Source organism: Carassius carassius, chromosome 12 (assembly GCF_963082965.1).
Source record: "Carassius carassius chromosome 12, fCarCar2.1, whole genome shotgun sequence".
Taxonomy (NCBI): Eukaryota; Metazoa; Chordata; class Actinopteri; order Cypriniformes; family Cyprinidae; genus Carassius; species Carassius carassius.
The window spans coordinates 12,204,732-12,223,587 of NC_081766.1; the positions used below are offsets into that span (position 1 = coordinate 12,204,732).

At 35.7% G+C, this 18,856-nt stretch overlaps 1 protein-coding gene and 1 long non-coding RNA gene across 3 annotated transcripts; both read right to left on the reverse strand.

Moving 5' to 3' along the window:
• Window positions 1-2,594: 2,594 nt before the first annotated feature.
• On the reverse strand, window positions 2,595-4,275 carry LOC132154189 (uncharacterized). Its single transcript, XR_009437102.1, has 3 exons — window positions 4,020-4,275; window positions 3,183-3,341; window positions 2,595-2,833 (listed from the first exon to the last, which is right to left on the reverse strand). It is a non-coding gene; the product is annotated as an uncharacterized LOC132154189 (long non-coding RNA).
• A 2,106-nt stretch (window positions 4,276-6,381) lies between these two features.
• On the reverse strand, window positions 6,382-16,996 carry LOC132154806 (kinesin-like protein KIF2C). 2 transcript variants are annotated; one of them, XM_059563476.1, is made up of 22 exons: window positions 16,802-16,996; window positions 16,177-16,271; window positions 15,916-16,026; window positions 15,433-15,487; window positions 15,314-15,346; window positions 13,704-13,835; window positions 13,374-13,478; window positions 13,178-13,269; window positions 10,465-10,560; window positions 10,340-10,394; window positions 10,090-10,252; window positions 9,727-9,817; window positions 9,584-9,647; window positions 9,402-9,493; window positions 9,050-9,192; window positions 8,569-8,773; window positions 8,147-8,257; window positions 7,950-8,017; window positions 7,752-7,842; window positions 7,493-7,567; window positions 7,153-7,246; window positions 6,382-6,481 (listed from the first exon to the last, which is right to left on the reverse strand). In XM_059563476.1, the coding sequence occupies exons 1-22, from the start codon at window positions 16,860-16,862 to the stop codon at window positions 6,417-6,419; spliced, it is 2,097 nt and encodes a 698-aa protein (XP_059419459.1). In that variant the 5' UTR covers window positions 16,863-16,996; the 3' UTR covers window positions 6,382-6,416. The 2 variants fall into 2 exon arrangements, with proteins under 2 accessions (XP_059419459.1, XP_059419460.1); XM_059563477.1 differs by lacking the exon at window positions 15,314-15,346.
• Window positions 16,997-18,856: the final 1,860 nt, after the last annotated feature.

Below are 18,856 nucleotides of genomic sequence, written 5' to 3' on the forward strand. Positions count from 1 at the left end.
ACTTTCAACAGCTTCCGCTGGGAAGCACTGAGATTAGGAGAGCTGACGTAGTTTAACTACATCTTCCTGAGGAGCTCTGTGACGTGCTGAACATGCATTGACTGAGGAAACTAGAGAGAAAAGAGCTGATCGCAGGAGCGATAGGGCTGTCTCTCATTCATGTCTGGCTTTGGCAGCGTTATCATGAGCTGCAGGAGCCAAACGGCACTGGGACTGTGTAATTCAAATGGGGGGTCTGACTCTCTCCCTCCCATTCCACTCTAAAAACTTTATCAGAGAAGACTAAGATTTAAAGATTTAGAGCTCTGCCTGTTGGAGCAGTTTAGAGAGAACCATGCTCCAGAAATGGAAGGCAGCAGTTGGCACAAATTGAAAGAATCTTTGAAATAGTTTGTAATATACGGGGTGAGATGACACCTTTAACAACAGATAGTTGCGTCTGGATGGCAGCAATCGGAGCAAAGCATTGTCTGTATGGGGCAAGTAAAAAGGGGGAGGAAAAAAATTGGGTGAGAACAAAAGAAGGAACACATGATCTGCTGTGCTGCTTGGGTGGCCAGAGGATGAACGGCCATTGTCGGTTGAATTCAATAGGGCTGATTAGTTAAAAGTGTGTGTGTTTTACATTTATGGTGACTGGCACGGGTCTCTCTCGCTCTCAGCATGACTGAAAATGGGTAAAAAGATTACAATTCTATTCACTGTTTTTTTGTTTTTGTATGGTAGGGAGGTGGTGATGAAAATTTCATAAAATAGATATGGGACAAAAACAACTGATTATATACAGCATGTGAATAAATTGATCAAAAGTGATAGTAAAGGCTTTTACATGATCCAAAATATTTATATTTCAAATAAATGCTGTTCTTTTGAACTTTGTGTTCATCAAGGAATCCCAAAAATACCAAACTATTTCCACAAAAAATATTAAGAAGCACACTTTTCAACACTGATAATAATAACAAATGTTTCTTGAGGATCAAATCAGTATATTATTAATGACTGCTCATTGCTTTGCCATCACAGTAATAAATTACATTTTAAAATATATTAATTAAAAATAAAAATCACAATATTATTGTTTTTACTCTATTTTTGATCAAATAAATAAAGCCTCTTTGTTCTTACAGGTCCCAAATGTTTTACATACATTAACACAGTCAAACATATATTTTTTTTAAATGATTGCATATTTACCACATTCAGAGTCGCACTTTCCTTATGATCATCCTAAAAGGTTTAGATATTTTATGGGTATTAAAGAACCTAAACCAAAGCCCTTCATATACTAAAACGGACGTTTAGATCAGCTGATATAGCACAGGAAGTGGAGGTGATCTGACGTTTCTCAGCCCGTGTCCATCTATAGGTCTCGTTTATGGTTGTTAACCATCATCATCATTTCACTGACCTCATTATACAGAGCACAGATCAATATTTACAGAAATTGCTTCAAACTAACAAATGTGTTTGCAATTTTCTATGTCCTATTCCAACACAGGAACAATATGAATTTTCAAGGCGGCCCCTGCAGTCTAAACATTTTTTAAATAAACAGGAACTAACGTAATGCTCTTTTAATTGATTCACTCTGCCCAGCAATGTTTACAGAGGGGCCTAAATATGAACTTGTAATGCAAATCCAGCATTTAGAAGTGGTTTGTTTGGTTAAAGCAATAACAATCTGTATGCCAGCCATGTTTGAGTTGCATTGTGTCATTCAAAGGCTAAATCTTTTTAGGCTGCTCTCTACAAATTGTACTGCAATTCGTAGGGCAGAGCTGTCTATGTTCGAAATAGGAGAGGGAATAATCATAAAGCGGTTGTGGATGGTATGGCACTCAGAGTAAAAGACCATCAGATTATAATTAAACACATGTGAGAGGTTATAAAACGTAATGAATGTAGTGAGGAGACTGGCAGAGCCATTTTATGTGGCCAGCACAACATGTTGTGTAGCACTGAAAGCCACACCATATGTGTCCTTGGGTGCTCTGGGTTTAAACATCTGTCCATATATGGTAGTTGTAGCACTTTTTTGAAATGCTTTCACAGTACTGACATGGAAGTGGACTTGTGGGTAGTTTGAGTTTTGAAAAATTTCTTTTAAATTTGAGTTTGTGTCATGCTTGCAACATTGCCGGCTAAAACTTTGAAAGCAAATGAAAGGTTTTGGTAAAGAAGACTATTTGTAGATGCTTACAGCTTGACTCAAGGTCATGAAATTTTGTGTGATTATTCACAAATATAATTTTTTAGTACACAAAATGTGTGTTAGTATTAATCCACTCTCTGTAATTGCAATGTAGAATTTGCAGACGTATTACACCTCTTTGCTCAGAAAGATTTGAAGTGTAATGTTTATGAGAGTTTAAAACAGTTTGTGTTCTAGTGCAAAAATACAAGAAGTTAGTAGAAGTAGAGGTTTTGTATCTCAAGTTATGAAGGTGTTTAATCACTGGGAGGCGCTGATCGGACTATAATAAAGACTGAAATATGAAAAACAGCAACCCACAACAGTCAGATTAAGCTTTCATATAATTTGAAGTGAAATTTGTGTTCTAAACTTTAATTACAGACATTCAATTGGATAAACACACTCTAAAGTACTTGTAAATGTGGACACTTGTAAACTAACACAGTAAGACACTTTAAATGGCGTTTTCATAAGACTACAAGGGAGTTCTAACCCTCATTTAGAGCTATGTATTCAATCTGGCATGTTCGGCCCAAAGGGCAGGGCCAAGGCACAAGGAGGTCCAATATTCCAAACGAAATGCCCCTCATCGCCTAAATCCATCACTGCAGCGGAGACAGGCGTGTCCCTCTTTCTCTGGATGTTTAAATGAGAGAGTGTAAGCATGTATGTGTTGACTGGTCCTGAGCGGACCTTTTGGCCTCTGGGATGATCCACAGAGAACCAGTTCGTTTTTCTGTTATTTCTGTATAATAATACAAATCGGCCACAGAACTACAAAACTGAGCTGGAATGCATGAACACTAAAGTAGATGTCACATTCAATGATGCACTTAAAAGATTATAGAAACCCCCTTTATATGCGATTTGATTTGTTTTCACTTTTCAAAAGCGAAATCTAATAACATGCACAGAGCGTATATAAAGAACTAAAAGATGAACGTCTGCATGAGTTAGTTTTTGTTAGGCTCTGTGGTTTACACACCTGTGTTGACAGGCACGCTGTCCTCTAGCCGCCTTGAAATGGAAGCATAAACAAGCACATCCAGCTGGGGAAACCCAGACTCACCACAGCCATGCAGACAGGCCTGTCGCCAGTGCCTGTATCTTTTCACACAGACACGCTTGCATTTGATCATTCCACCTGGAAAAGAATAGCAAAAGGATCTCAAAAGACTTCTAAAGGAAACATTCCAAATTCGCATTTGGAATATTCAACAATTCCTAGAAAAGAGTGAAGCATTCATGAACAAAATCAAATATTAAAACGCCTCTGTGAATGCATTAAGTTCTGGTGCCAGTGAGCATGCCAGTCGATGCCAGACTGCATGAAAAATAAGCAAAGCTCCAATTTGGCTGACTCTGAAACTATTCTGATGCTTCAGGGCCAAATAAGATGCTGGGAATTTCCTAGTGTGTTACATTGATTTTGGAATGAGTAAACATGCAAAAGCAAATAAATACAAATGCAAATGATCACCTCAACATTATTACAACAGCAGGAAAATGTATTTCTAATGCAACGTTCATGTGTGAGCTCTGTGTGCATAGTTTGACTGCCCTCTATTGGTAACAACATGTCATGTGCATGACAACAAATTCAGCATTGAAACACTGCACCCTTGTGACATCCATGAAAAGAACTAAATCCAAGTTAATAACTATAATGGCATCATCTTATAACGTCTGTCTTCATAATTTGCCAACTTTTGAAGCTGACTTAAAATACAGTCTTTAAGCACAAGTTCTCCAGTTTAATTGTGGGTCAATGAAAAATAAGCATGTTCAAGATGAAGACGTTTGTTTTGATGAAATGACTTACCCTCGTGTCGTTACAAATCCATGTAGTCTGCTCTTAATTTTCCTATTCTATATTAAATCATTATTCCTGAAGAACCATCATGCATGTATTTTCTATACAATTTATGGTGGCCACGTGGCATAGGCTGGAAAAAACATTAAAGTAGTCTATACTCGTGCACTATATTCTAAATGATAGTTTTGTATGAAGATCCGACTGAAAATTAAGTCATTATTCACTGATTATTTCAAGTAGTTGGTAGCTGAAGAACTACTGCGATCGGATCATCTAGATTTGTGAATGAATCATTTTTTGAACCGGTTCTTTGTAATTTACCTATTGATTGACCTTTAAAATGTGCTGAACAACTCACGAATCAGAACTCAACTGACTCAAGGTCGCATTCAGGTTTTCGAATAATAAGCTAACTAAAAAGAACATTTTTATCAGTAGTCTTTGAAGAAATTTAAAATGCTGTATTTATGTAATATGCCATTCAAACTAGTCCTAATAGAAAAGCTTTAAAACGGTTGACTTAAATGCACCATATTTAAAAACTCTGAATAGTTCAAAGGTCATGTCAATACATGTATTTTCTATGTGTTTGTTTTCTTTTCCTTTCCTTTCCTTCTTTTTTCCTTGGTTCCCAAAGCATTAAAATGTATATGGTTGTAATGTTTTGTTATTTACAGCATTAAGGAGTAACTGGAGAGAGTGAAAAACAACTTTGTAGTCTACTGTTCTTTCACAAACAAACTTTTTTTTTTTTTCATACAAGTTCAAATTATTTTCAGAGAGACTGATATACACAGTAAATCACATTATAGACAGGGTATGCAAAAATAAATAAATATTGGCTTAATATTGTGGCATGTTTATAAAAAGGCTCTTCTCCAAATACCATAACACTTTTAGTCAGGCCTGCCACAAGCCTGGTGTTGATGGACACTTTCCCCATCCAGATCCATTCACAGACAATCCAGAGCCACAGAATGACAGAAGAAAGAAAAGGGTCAGAAGGAAAAGAAAAACAGAGGTTGTTCTGCATGCTCCTCCGATAGGCTTGCTGGGTGGTTTGTGTTTATTTAGTCTGTGGAGGTGATGAGAACTGAGCATTAGCCACTGCCAATTTTCTCCACACTGAGAAAATATTCATGTGGACAGCTGGAATCAAGAAAGCAGAGTCAAACAGACTCAGGGCCAACAGATACAAGACTCAGCTCGCATGAAACATTTCCAAATCGAAAATCCAAAGCTTCTTCAGCACTCTCGTCTTCTTTAAAATTCATATTGAATAACTGAATTCAAGAAAGCGTGTCTGTAACAAGCCTGAGGTCCTTTTTAGCTATTTTGTAGTGTTGTTTCAGAAGCAAAGCTGACTAGTAACATCCCAAGACGATTACAAAACCACAATGCAACACCGAATCAAAATGGTTTCAGTTTCTTTAAACCACTGAAGAGTTCAATTAGAACCAGCTCTCAGGAAGTTAAGGTTGGTCTGAAGTGAACCTCCAAGTCCCTAATCATGCAAGAGAGGAGAATATTAAATCACACTAAAAAGATTTGAACAAAACATTTATTAGAATATGTTAATTAGTTCTCCACGACATGACTGATATGTATACATATTCCAAACAATTATTTTACATTGAAAGATATTTAACGCTACATGAACGCAACCAAAGAAAGGCTGGACAGCAGCTATAAACTGAAAATTAGATTTCATGAATGAGACTTAAGCATTAAACAAAGTTTTGCAACATGTATACAGTAGTATGTGTACATCAAATGTAGGGCTAGAACAAGATACATATTACCCATTGTAGTGCAATATATGTATTTACAGAGTGGGGTGGGGGGAGGGGGTGGGAAATGCCACCCAAAGAGCTCAGAGGAAGCAGTTGAGATTTTAGGCCTCACACGGAGATGTGGGGCCACCCACTCATAGGCCGATTTTGTTTATTTTCATCCATTGAGGTAAACTGTTCAGTGCGAGCTGTTTATTAGGCCTTTGATTTGTCATGTGTCAGCTTGTGCTTGCAGGCCAAGTGTATACACTGGTTGTGGCTTGTATATAGTGGCAGTTTGGAGGTCAAGGCTGGGGGTGATGGGAAGGGTGGGTGGTTGGTATGAAGTGGTGGTCAAACCACCTCTCATTTTGGCGTCATCAGGATAAGAAAAAAAGAAGTTTCAAGGCAGACACGTGACAGGACTAAGAATCCATATGCAAGTAAATGAAGCACAAACAGCTGACGATTTACAAAAGATCCAAAGATGAGGGAACCTTTATTCAGTACACAAAAACGTTTAAAACAAAAATAACAAAAACTTAATATATCTTCTAACCAGACAGCAGATAAGATTATTAAAAGAACAAATGGAAATCTGCAGTTGTACACAGATGAATCTCATCTTCGATTAGTTTGGTGACATCCTGACCCGCTGTTCTGCTTCAATAGCTGATCTCAAAGCCTGGTAAGACTCTAAAACAAGAAAAAAAAAACTATTACAATGTTCAGCAGGAAATGGAAGGGGTTTTTAATCAACACCTTCTCAAACCACGCAATATGTGTCACTTCAACGTGTATCGAAACCCAAACAAAGTCTTACATAAACTGAGAGGTGTATGGGGAGAGTAGGTAAATGTGTGTGTTAATTTCCCCTAAATAAAATGAACATTACCGTTCAAAAGTTTTTTTTTTTTAAGGAAATTAATACTTTTATTCAGCAAGGCTGCATGAGCAATTGATCATAAGTGACAGAAAATACATTTATAATGTTACAAAATACTTCTATTTCATAAAAAGTCTGCTCCTTTGAAAACAAAGTATCACAGTTTACTAATATTAAGCAGCATAACTTTTCAATACTGATAAGAAATATTTCTTGGACACCAAATTAACATATTAGAATGATTTCTGAAAGTAGATGTAACACTGCAGACTGGAGGGAGTAATGGTTGCTAAAAGTCGAGCTATAACACAGGAATTAATGACATTATAAAATGTATAAAAATAGAAAGCAGCTATTTTGAATTGTAATATTATTACACAATATTACTGTGTGTGCATGAGAAACATCTTTCAAAAACAAAAACCTGACCCCAAACTTTTGAATGGTAATGTTTGTGTCTGTTTGGATTATAAAGAAATACCTTGCAGTTTCCTCATAAATGCATCAATCTCTGGTAAATTTGGTATGATATCAAATGAGGGATATTCCATAGACCTGGCAACCTCGCTGCACCCCTGGAAAAGGAATGAGAAACACAGATAAACACAAAACCCACTTATCCTATGACTCAACCAAGGTCCTTGAGCATTAAAAAAAAAAAAAAAACATGTCTGAAGAAATGCATTCAGGGGTAAACAAATAGCAAACTTCGTTTTGTAACTTGATTGCTATGGGGAGTTCTGTAACTTTTTGAGTGATTGTGAGGTTTAAAACAAAGCTGCCCACTCAGAGCAGGTGTGTTTACACAAACAGCTACAAACCTTCAGTTCTTCATAAAACCTCTCCTCCATCTCAGACACTTGGGATATAGCCTCAAACGCTGGGAGAACAGACTCCTGAAAAGAAGTACATTTTAGAGGTTTTGTATCAATTTTTGTATCACATTTCTGTAAAGAAATACAAATGTACACACAAGTTTAATTGCCATTCAAATAAAATCTCCATTTAACCAATTATAAACAAAACAAATACACAAAATGTATTTAGAGTTGTAGATGAAAGTCCTGCCACTTCACTCACTTCCTCCGAGGAGTTTCCTTCCTCAGAAAGCTCTAGTTTTGTACCATTCTCCACTGAAGCTCCCTTAGACACACCATTCAGTTCTTTTACCCTGTCACAAACACCCACAAATGATTGTGATGCCTAAACCGCACCACCAGAGGGCCTTCTAGGCCAATCAGAGCAACATTAGTTTAAATCAAGGAAGATAAAAGGCACCTGTTCGCATAACGTAGTGTATTCATTGTGTATTCACAAGAGCTCATACCCGGCGAGATCATTGCGATCTGAAACAAACAAAACACACAAAGAGATAAATATGTTACAAACAAGTATCAAAAGCAAGTCCTGAAAAAAAAAAAAGCGTAATTGAAACATATACACAAAACTTAATAATCACTCTAGCAAACTCTTACCATACAGGTCCTGGAGTTTTCTCCAATGAAGGAGTCCCGAAGCACCTGGGTGAGTTTGCTCATCCTGAACGGGATGTGCTCGCTGTTCTGTCCCAGAGACCGGATACATTCCTAAGGCAGCAGGGAAGACATTAACAACTTAACTGCACTAAAACCACCATTTACTTGTGTGTTTGTAAGCAGGATAAAAAAAAAGAAATACTAATAATAAAAAATTGGGCACATATAGGTTTCTTGCAGTATAACGGAGCAGCAAACAAAAGCTATAACTATCAGCTGTATAAACACCACCTCAGATAGTTAAAACAGTAATTAAGATGCATTTAAATTTAATTTATTAAAAACGGGGGAAAAATGTGTATTTAGGATAAACAATGATGTAGAGATGACCTATTTGGTGCAGAAGCCACTAGACAAAGCACCTTCAAAGCCAGCAGGCTGCGGTTGATCTCGGCAGTCTCCACGATGGTGTGCCGATCGTTATTGCTGATATCAGTGCCACGCTCATTCCCAGCAAGGTCCACCAGAGAGAACTTCCCATGGAGGATATTCCGCCGCCTTAGAATTACTTGCAAAACTGCATGTGAACGTGATGAGCTGGCATTGGCAAACGTTTGGCCAGACGTTCTGTTATAATGGCGAGATACAGTTGCAATTGTTAAAACTTTTTTGGTAAATGAAATAAGGCTCAAGTAAAATAAGTATAAAAATTAGATGGAATAACTTCGAAATTAGAAGAAATGTTGCCTTATAAACTAATGGAACAAGACTAAAATGAACCAAAGGTCTAATAAAATTGAAAGCACATAGGATTACTAAACCTAAAATTAATCAAATATTAAAAAAATTAAAAATACTATAAAAGCATCTAAATAATTCTAAAATAACAGACCTAATATTTACCTGCATGCACTTCCCCTCTCAATCATCTTGATGACGTCATCAACAGATGACACAGGCACTTCCTGCAGGCCAACAACATTGACCTGCTGCTTCTCATCCTCCAAAACACGCAGCTTTGCTTTCTTATTCAGTAAATCAAACACCTGCAGCACACAGAGTTCCCCATCATGCCTGAACAAGTACTTTATGCTTGCAACCATAATCAAAAACCACAGTATATTATACATACTAATACCAAAGTAAAGATTTGGAAATTTAAGAATTATTAACACTTCATGCAAATTCATGAATCCATTTGACATGCCATCACAGAATTCCCAAATTATTTCGGAAACATACAATGTGCGCAAACCTTGCCATTGTAGATCTCAAAAAAGGTGACATATGGGCAAAGGTCCATATCAGCATATCGCTTTTGCCTTAAGAGGGTAAATACATCCTGTGCTGTGACGTATGCAGAGAGATTAATACATGAATGAACATGGATAAAAGTAACAGGCCAGTATGTAAAGTACATTTGACAGTTTCAATCACCTGCCAGGGCGTAAATCCCTTTAGAGCTGTTTTGGCTCTTTCCAGAAAAGTCTCCACCCATAGTCTGTAAATAATGCCTCAGATGAACAACATGGAAAAATGTTTTGGAATTTTATTTTGGAAGCACAAACAAAACGGCTTACATGGGTCTTTCCACTGCCTGTTTGGCCATATGCGAAGCACGTCGCCATACCACCTTCAAAAATGGTCTTAACCAAAGGTTTAGCACTGAACCTAAAAGTTAAATTCATAACCATTTGAATATTTTCTGAATTAAACATTAATAGTGAATAAACTGGCATGCCTTTAAAATTATATTTTATTATTTAGAAAAAGATAATCCAAACATGTAAAATCTGTCATTATTTACTGGTAATGGCTGCTCTATTCCATGCAAATTACAAATTGTTGTTTCAGTTTTGGTTAGAAATGACAGATTAGAGTGAACTAATCTTTGAATGAATGACACTTCATATACATGCATGGAAACTCAAATATGCAGCTACCTGTAAACCAAGTCATTAGTGGCATCTTCATCAAACGAGTAATCAAAATGGAAAGTCTGATTCTCTAGGTACTTGGTCAGATCCACTTTCTGTTTGGGCTCATGCAACAGCAGGGCTCCATTCCCAGGGATCGTGACCACGTCAATCTCTTTCTTTGCCAACTCTAAACACAAATAAAGGAGAAATAAAAGGAAAAACTCAACAACAGAAAATAAACAATTCATTAAGAGAGGTCATATCAGCAACCTACCTTTTTTATTCAGCGGACGTTTGCGAACACAGACACATATTCGGTGAGGCTTGACCTAAGAGAAACACTGTGTTAAAATATGAAATTAATAAATTAGAATAGTAATAGTATACTCATTAACTTACAGGATCAGAAAAGGACATGGGTACTCTCTCCAGGGTCTCTCTGTATTCCTCAATCATCTGGTAAAACTGCTTATTAGGTCGACTTTTATCTCCAAACTAGGAACAAATATAACAAGAATTGGATGGAGAAAATAAATAAATCTTTGCAAATTTCCTCTTCAAGATTAACTGTGACCAAAAATGTAAAAAAAAAAAAAAAAAAAAAAAATATCAGTCAAAAGTTTGGATCATTAAGACACGTAATGTTTTTTTTAAAGAAGTCTCTAATGCTCATCAAGGCTGCATTTATTTTGGGTTTATCTTGCAAAATATGTAATTACAATATAAAATAATGGTTACTATTTTAATATTCTTTAAAATAAAAATTTATTTGATTACTCCAGTCTAAAGTGCCACATGATCCTTAAGAAATCTTTTTAATATGCTGATTTATTATTGGAATTATCAATGTTGGCAACAGTTGTGCTGCCAAATATTGTTTTGGAAACTGCAATCCTTTTTTTCAGCCTTCTTTGATGAATAAAGTTAAAAAGAACAGCATTTATTCAAAATTATTTTCTAACAATATAAATCTTTGCTATCACTTCTTAACGATAACACATCCTTGCTGAATAAAACTTGTAAAAAATAATAAACTTACTAAATAAATGCAATAAAATAAATGCAACCTTGATGAGCATAAGAAACTCCTGTACAAAACATTAAAAATAATTCTGATCCCAAACTTTTGACTCTTAGTGTGTAATATACACATATACCTATCAGTGATGCGCGGGTCAGTGTATAAACAACCCGCACCCGACCGATGTTTTCAACTAACCCACCCGCGACTCGGACCGCAAAAAAATTTGAATAAAATATTTTACCTGACCCGCATTTTTTAAAAGTAGTAAATGCGTCCCCCCTTTATATTAATATAATTACTTAAATAAAGGATAATAAGCGTGACCGCACACATAAGGCTTGCCAGAAAGAACCGGTTAGAGTAATGATTACGCATGTGTCTAAATTAGCAAGGAGACATTAAATTGTTTAGTAATAAACTGGTGTTTTCTGTGTCGCTGCTAAGATTTGAAGAAGTTGACAATGCGGACTCGACATGAACGCCAGAGAGAAATGCACATTTCATATGGATTACATAATCAGAGAGTAGCCGTTTATTTTGGTTTTAATATTTTCGTTTAAAAGTAGACATTTCAAGCTTTCTGTAATATATCGCCTATATTTCTTTTTAAACCCACCGACTAAAAGATTAAGACACTACCTGACCCAAAATATCACCCAAAGTTTCTACAGCATTTTCTTCGCTATTTCAGAATCAGGAAAAATGACTGGGGCTAACTTGTTACCGCAGTCATGTACGGCATGATAAATGCTCGTCACTTCTGATGCCCAAACTTTGTCAGCCTGTGGGTCATTTGGTTATTGAAAAACGATTACACTGATTTGCATGTTTCATGATGATGTGCTTTTATTCCTGTGGTACTCACATGCACCATGTCGCTTCACGTCGTATTCTCCTCCATGTCCCACAGAAAAAAAACTGTCTCTGCTTCGCCATCTACAGGTCTTAATCAAGAGTATGCTGCGGTCCATTCACTATTAAAAGTGCATCTTCTCTTTTTCGTGGCCATTAACCTGACCGAACAGCGCGCGCGTCAACAGTTTGATTGACGTACGACTCAGCCTATAGACTAACGCTTTTATTGCTCTCCTCTGAACTATTGGACATAAGTTAATAGCACGCCTATGGACGTATCCGTGTATTCATTAGGCAGGGTCGAATGAAAAAGCGGGACACATGCTCAATTTGCGTGAGGCGGGACAAAGAGTAAAATTGCTGTACAACGTAAAGCGGGACAGGTTGTCACTCTATTCGCGCCAGTTATTCAGCCAATAAAGTAATCGTGTATAGTACTATATAAATTACAAAGGTTTAACCGACCGAGCGCGACCCGAATATCATTAAAAATATTTTTGGATGACAACCGCGGGTGACCACAGGCACCCGCTCATTTTGGATCAACCCGCGCATCACTGATACCTATACACACATACATTATACTGGTCACTTGCTGGTGCTGGTAGTTTCACTTTTTGAATGGAATTAATGAAATAAACTTTTTGATATTCTAATTATATGACCAGTCCTGTATGTGTGTATGTATGTAATATTATATATATATATATATATATATATATATATATATATATATATATATATATATATATATGTACAGTAATACAATTTAAATCATAGAAATAATAAATAAAACAATTTAATTGTTAAATTAAGTACAATGCAAAGGAAAAATAAATGCATATCTGAGGGGCCGTTTACACCACATTTATAACTACAAACTGAAAACTTGTTTTACCTATTCATTTACACTATAACAATGTTTAGGGGGCTTGAAAATAAGTTTAAAAATGCAAGCTTTCGAAAACTATACCATTATCTTATTACAAAAAATGTGAAGTTGTGAAAACGGTGACGTCATGCGTATGCAGATTACATGTTTAATCAATAGGCATGCGTGAGTGCGTACTTAATGCATATGTGTGCAAGCACGCCAGTTTCTCTTTACAAAGTGACTTGTTTACATTGTTGTCTGTACGCAAAATGTTTTAAAAACCCACAGGAAAAACTATTCATTTTTTAGCACAAGTGTTGTTGTGTAAAGGTATCCTGAACAATAATCAAATAAGTTACCTTTCCTCTCTTCTGTGCTTCTGGATTTTTGGCTACTGACAACCGTTTGTTTGCAACCTTGTTCATTTCTGAGACCTGAGACATGCGATGGCCTAAAAGATTACAAATAGAACAGTTTAGTCAAGTGTTCTAGATGTTACTAACTACCTTATCAATAATGTGAAAGCATGCATGACAAATGCAAAACGGTACATACTTGGTGGAGCCATGGGGGCACATTTGGAAGCCTCACTTTCACAAATAGCCTCAGCAGTTGGTAGCAGAGGAGAAGCTGGCTTTGAAACAAATCTCCTCTGGTAGCCTACCAATCCAGATAGCAACTTAATGTAATATGCAAGATTAGCGAAGCGGACTGTACAAGTGAGCTGCATGGCTGTTACAGTGCATTCAACTCAAAATGGTTAACAATCAATATCAGTTCACTGAAATGCAAAACAACCTGATACCAGTAAAGCTGCAAGATGTGTAGTGAGATAAAGAGGCTGAACAGTGGACATCTTAATATTATGCTAATGAAAAAACAGACCTGAAGGTTTAGGGATCGTAGGTGAGGGAAGATCCTGAGAGAGAACTTCCTCTGCAGCCGTGGCCGAGACCACAGGTGGAGGGGCAGGGTGTCGGAACAAGCAAGTCTGACGTGTGGTCATCCTTCTAGAAGCTGAAAGGGGATGAAATTATGTTATGTGTACTCTCTGCAATGCAGTGTGATTTACTATTAATGTATTATTTTTCAAAACCTGGGTAGAATAAAGAGCATTCCATGATCAACACTGCCACTAAATCAAAAGGTGACCCTATAGGCAACACCAGAAACTCCAAAAATGTTTGTCATGACTGTATTTTAATCAGCAATAATTGAACAACAGTATGAGCTCCTCACCCCATAGTATCTGACAAAGTGCACACACACAGTACAGAAAGTAACTTCTAAATTGATGAAAAGAACAATTATTGCTATATAAAACCCTAAAGTGAGAAACCACCATTCACAGTGCTTTGATCAACATTTGAGAACTTTCTGGACTGACAGAAACAGTAATTTAAGACAATTTTTTGATTGCTACAAGTAGATCATTTGTAGAAAAGATCATGTGGACAGAAGTGGGAAGAGACACCCTGATTAAGTCTAATGATTAGGGCTGCCCTCGACTAAAGATTTCTTTTTGGTCGACTAGTAGTCGTTCATTTTAAGCATTAGTCAACTAATCCCACATTTATTAATAAACCGTTTAAATCTGAGACTTTAATTGCCTACATAGCTGAAAAAGCACCAGCACACACATAAAACTTGCCACAGCACACCAGCAGAAGTAATGATGAATGTGTCAGGAAAAAAAAAAAAAGAAAAAAAAAAAAAAAAAAAAAAGGTAAGATTATACTACATTAACATTTGAATATTCTATTTATAAACTATTGTTTTCTATGTTTTGGTCTTATATGAATTCGGGTTACATAAATCACAGAAAATTAGTTTTTTTTCAGATTTGAATAATTTCATTTGAAAGAGTAGACATTTCACTCTCTATAGATATATTTTTCATGTCTGTAAGGGAAGTATACACAGAGTTTCACGCTCAAGCTCACAGAGACCGAGACGGCAGAAAGCACATCCGGTTTGCTTTCATTATTTTACAAAAGTGCAATGTTTTGTTGTTATTGTGAGCACACACAAATAAATGTAGAGGCTTTACAGATTCCAAAGATGTTTTACTCTTATCTGCATGACCAAAATGATGGAATATTTTAAGAGCAAGTGACCGCACCGGTGCCTCCATCTATCATGCTACGAGTGCTATACTGTTCAGCTTTCACACTCTGCACAGACACTTAAATATCGCACATTCTTCTAGGTTAACATTAGATTGAGCAACCATATAAAGTCGCTACTACTTACATATTTCAGATGATAAGCCATATTTGAGGTCAATGAATAATAGTTTGGATGTCTTGCCCGATGTATTACCACAAAGATCGGCCATTAACGATCTGTCCATCACGGGCTGCATGACCTCCCCAATTTCTATGGATTTTTACTTTTTTTTTCTTGGGGGCAGCCCTACTAATGATAAGTGTTATGATCCAACCGTGAATGAGTATGATTGGAGAACATAAGGAAAGCATGCACTTCATACAAACCTGACTCATCAGATGAACAATCCTGAGGAGCAGCTTCAGATGGGAAACACACCATAAGTTTACACTGGTGCAGGTCAGGAGACCAACTTTGACTCGGAACAACAGAGAATATAACTTACGTTCTGAAGTAGGTATTCTTGATGATCTTGATGGAAGCTCTGATGCTCTGACATTCTGTATGGCACAATGAAATCACATTCAAATAATTTTTGTAGGAGTGTTGTAGGTATAAAAGAACAAATGAGTTAGTGTTTTTAGACACAGTGCATGAATGTGTGTGGAATTAAGTAAGGTTTGTTTTCTCAAATGACTTTTGCTTTCAGCACCACTGGTTTTCCTCTTATCACACTGACAGCTTCTGACAGTTTTTGTAAAAAAAAAGTGTCTAGACATTGTGCTGACGCCTACAGCATTACCATGGCAACTAACATGCACATATCAGATGTTGACAACACTGTCTGTGCAAATTGGTCCATTTTAGTCCTTTGTGAAACAACAGTGCAGATAGTCAATACTCAAATAAAATATAAAAAATAAAATATAAAAACCTTAAGTGCATTTTGAACAAATAAGAATTTCTAGAAAATAAATAAAGGACTCACTTTTGCCGGTTTTGACAAAGGTGCAGGTATGGACTCACGCTCCCCTTGACGACATGGTTGGAGGTGTTGCATCAGGTCAGAATTGAGCTGCTTAAGTTCATCTAGGTCAACCTAGGGGAACATTTGTTTATTAGTTAAGTATAACATCCTAGAGCTTTGGCTGTACAAGTGCACATACCTGCAAAACCTGTGGTCAACATTCTAACAACTGCTTCAAGCAAAGGGGAAAAAGTCTTATGTTATGACAAATTAAGTACCAACCTCTTTTCCTTTAGTCATGCCTTTCTCAGCCCATTCCACATTCACTGTGGACTTCGAGGCACTGACAGTTTTCACAGTGGCGCTGTGTATTCTTCCTGTAGCATAAGAAAACAGCATTATCTTGGTGGAACTTTGAGATAATAAATGACTGACTTCTTGTGGTGCAAAATAGGCAGTGTTATTTACTTTTATTTTATCTGTTTTCCATACAGTAAATTGTAGATGCCATTCAGCCTAATATCTGTTTTTGAAGAAACAGTCACATGGGAAGAACATGAGTTAAGAAATTAAGTGGGAATTACAGAATTTATCTTTGTGTGTGTGAATTATCCCTTTAAAACAATCCTTGCCAACAACACAAGGGATCACAGGAAGAAACTATTTTGTGTTATTTATATATCTTTAAGGTTAGATTTAGAAACATACTTTTTGAGTGTTTTTCTATTCGAAGCAATTTTTTACATTTAGAAACCTTCCATTGGCAGCAATAATCAGTACGTGTTATACTGGTACGCTGAAAGTTTAATTTGCGAACATTTTTTTTTTTTTTTACATCAAGTGATTTGATGATGCAGTTCATGTATGGAAAAGATTAGCAGCTAACGTTAGCAAACAAGCATCTTACCATCACTACGACTTATATTGACAGCGAGCCCGATAAGAAGTTTCGACAAGGCAGGATCCATCTCCGGTTATAGTTTATCAATTGCAGTTGTTTATTAACGTTTCTGAATCTCAAAATTGTGACTAGTATGTTTCTGCCACTTTGCCCTTATGAGTCGTAAACCAACATTAACCGCTCTGCATTCAAAAATCGTCAGCGGAAGTTATTGGATTATTTAAGAAGGTGGTGCTTTGTTTGAACCTATCAGGGCACTGTAAAAACATGATTGGCATTTCAATACACAAATAAGATCTTACATCCGTCTTTCGTCACACTCTCTGGTACCGTACTGAATCTACTTCAAAAAATAAAAATAAAAAATCAAAAAAAAAAATTGCCTGGTAAATTCATGGAAATGAGACTTTAAAAGCCAGTGTCATGGAGGGAAAATTATGTCAAGTAAGTAATAAAAATCCAGGAACGTCTCTGAGGAAAGTCACTGATACAAAATTAATACAAAATAATGAAGAAGTTTCACTGCGGTACAGAGCATAAACAATGCATAACAACATATTTTATTAATTATTAATGTTTACATTAAGAAGCTGCTATGTGTAATAAAAACAGTACACCAAAGGTTCAAATATATGATAATGTCTGAAATGCCACTATTTAACTTTTATTGAAGTACTAAATATTATATTGAAGGCTACTAAAATACTACCAAACAAATTAATACTTATTTTTTGCTATGAATGAAATATGATGACAAAACGAAACATACAGACTATATTCACTGTTATTAAATATTTTTATATATTTAAAATAATAATAATGATGATGATAATAATAATAATTATTATTGATAATATTCATAATTATTATTATTGTTATCATCATCATCATCATCATCATCATCATCATTATTTAACAAGCGATGACGGATTATATTAGGTCAAGTTCCAGCTGTCATGCAACAATTGACCAATTAAATTATTTGTGGTGTTGTCAACAAATAAAATTTTGCTTAAATAACCTGTACTCAAAGGTTTTTATTGTAGTTGTTTTTTGGTAGTTTAATAAAAACAAAACTTGTGTAGTCTTCTGCAAGCTGCTTTAAATTGCACTCACTTGTTTTTTCCTTATTAAAAAGTTATACACATAAAGCAATTATTAGTAGGCAATTTTAAAAATGTATGTATATAACAATATACGGTCACGTGAGATTCTGAAGAATTTCTACAAAGACTTTGGTAACTCAAAACGATATCGAAAAAACGAAAAAAATCCATATTAAAAAAAAGGGGGAAAAACTGAGCGCACCTTTAAATGCTAGTGAAAGTTAAACATTTATTCTTATAGACATTATTTAATTTTTTCATTATTGTTAAATAATTTAAACACTGCTGTTTCATTGCTTACATGTGACAGGTGTTAATGGATGAGAACACAGAGCCACCGTGAGTGTTTCCACTTCACATTGATATTCTTTATTTAGGATGCCTTTATATAATTGTTATTCTCTGTTTGTGGCTAAGACAAGCACTAGATTTGTAAATGCATTCTGACTGTTAGAGTTAAAAAAAAAAAAAAAGAATTTGTACCTCACAAAGAAGTATGACACAAACACAAAGTGCCTGAACAAACATGATCTGAGCCAGGAATGGGGTTTACGAGAGAAACATGAATCATATATAAAAGAAAATGTTTCAAATGATCAAGCAGAATTTTCTGCTATTATGCTACCCAATTTTTCATATTGTGATATAGGCATTATGAAATCATGACTCTGTTAGGCCTTGGCTTTATTTGAAAGAAAAGTTGTTCCTTAAGTAAAAGGAAAAGAGTTATTGTATCATTTTGCTCCACCTACTTTGTTCTACTTGCTAAATTTCATATACGTATTGACATAGACGGTACGTATTGAAAATAAATATCTATTTGTGCCTTGATCTGTTAAAATAGGACCAATTAACAGACAGCTATGGAATATTATTCAGGTTTAATTTTTAATTAAACAGCTTCTGAAGGTAAAAAATTTAACAATATGGTATTTTGTTTTACAAAAATGTACTA

Coding starts and splice junctions, on each gene's coding strand:
- LOC132154806 (XM_059563476.1), bottom strand. CDS start 16,862: ATGGATCCTGCCTTGTCGAAACTTCTTATCGGGCTCGCTGTCAATATA. Junction 15,347..15,432: donor AAGAATACCTACTTCAGAAC/GTAAGTTATATT, acceptor TCCCATCTGAAG/CTGCTCCTCAGGATTGTTCA. Junction 8,258..8,568: donor GCAGCCTGCTGGCTTTGAAG/GTGCTTTGTCTA, acceptor CTGCTGCCTTAG/GAATGTATCCGGTCTCTGGG.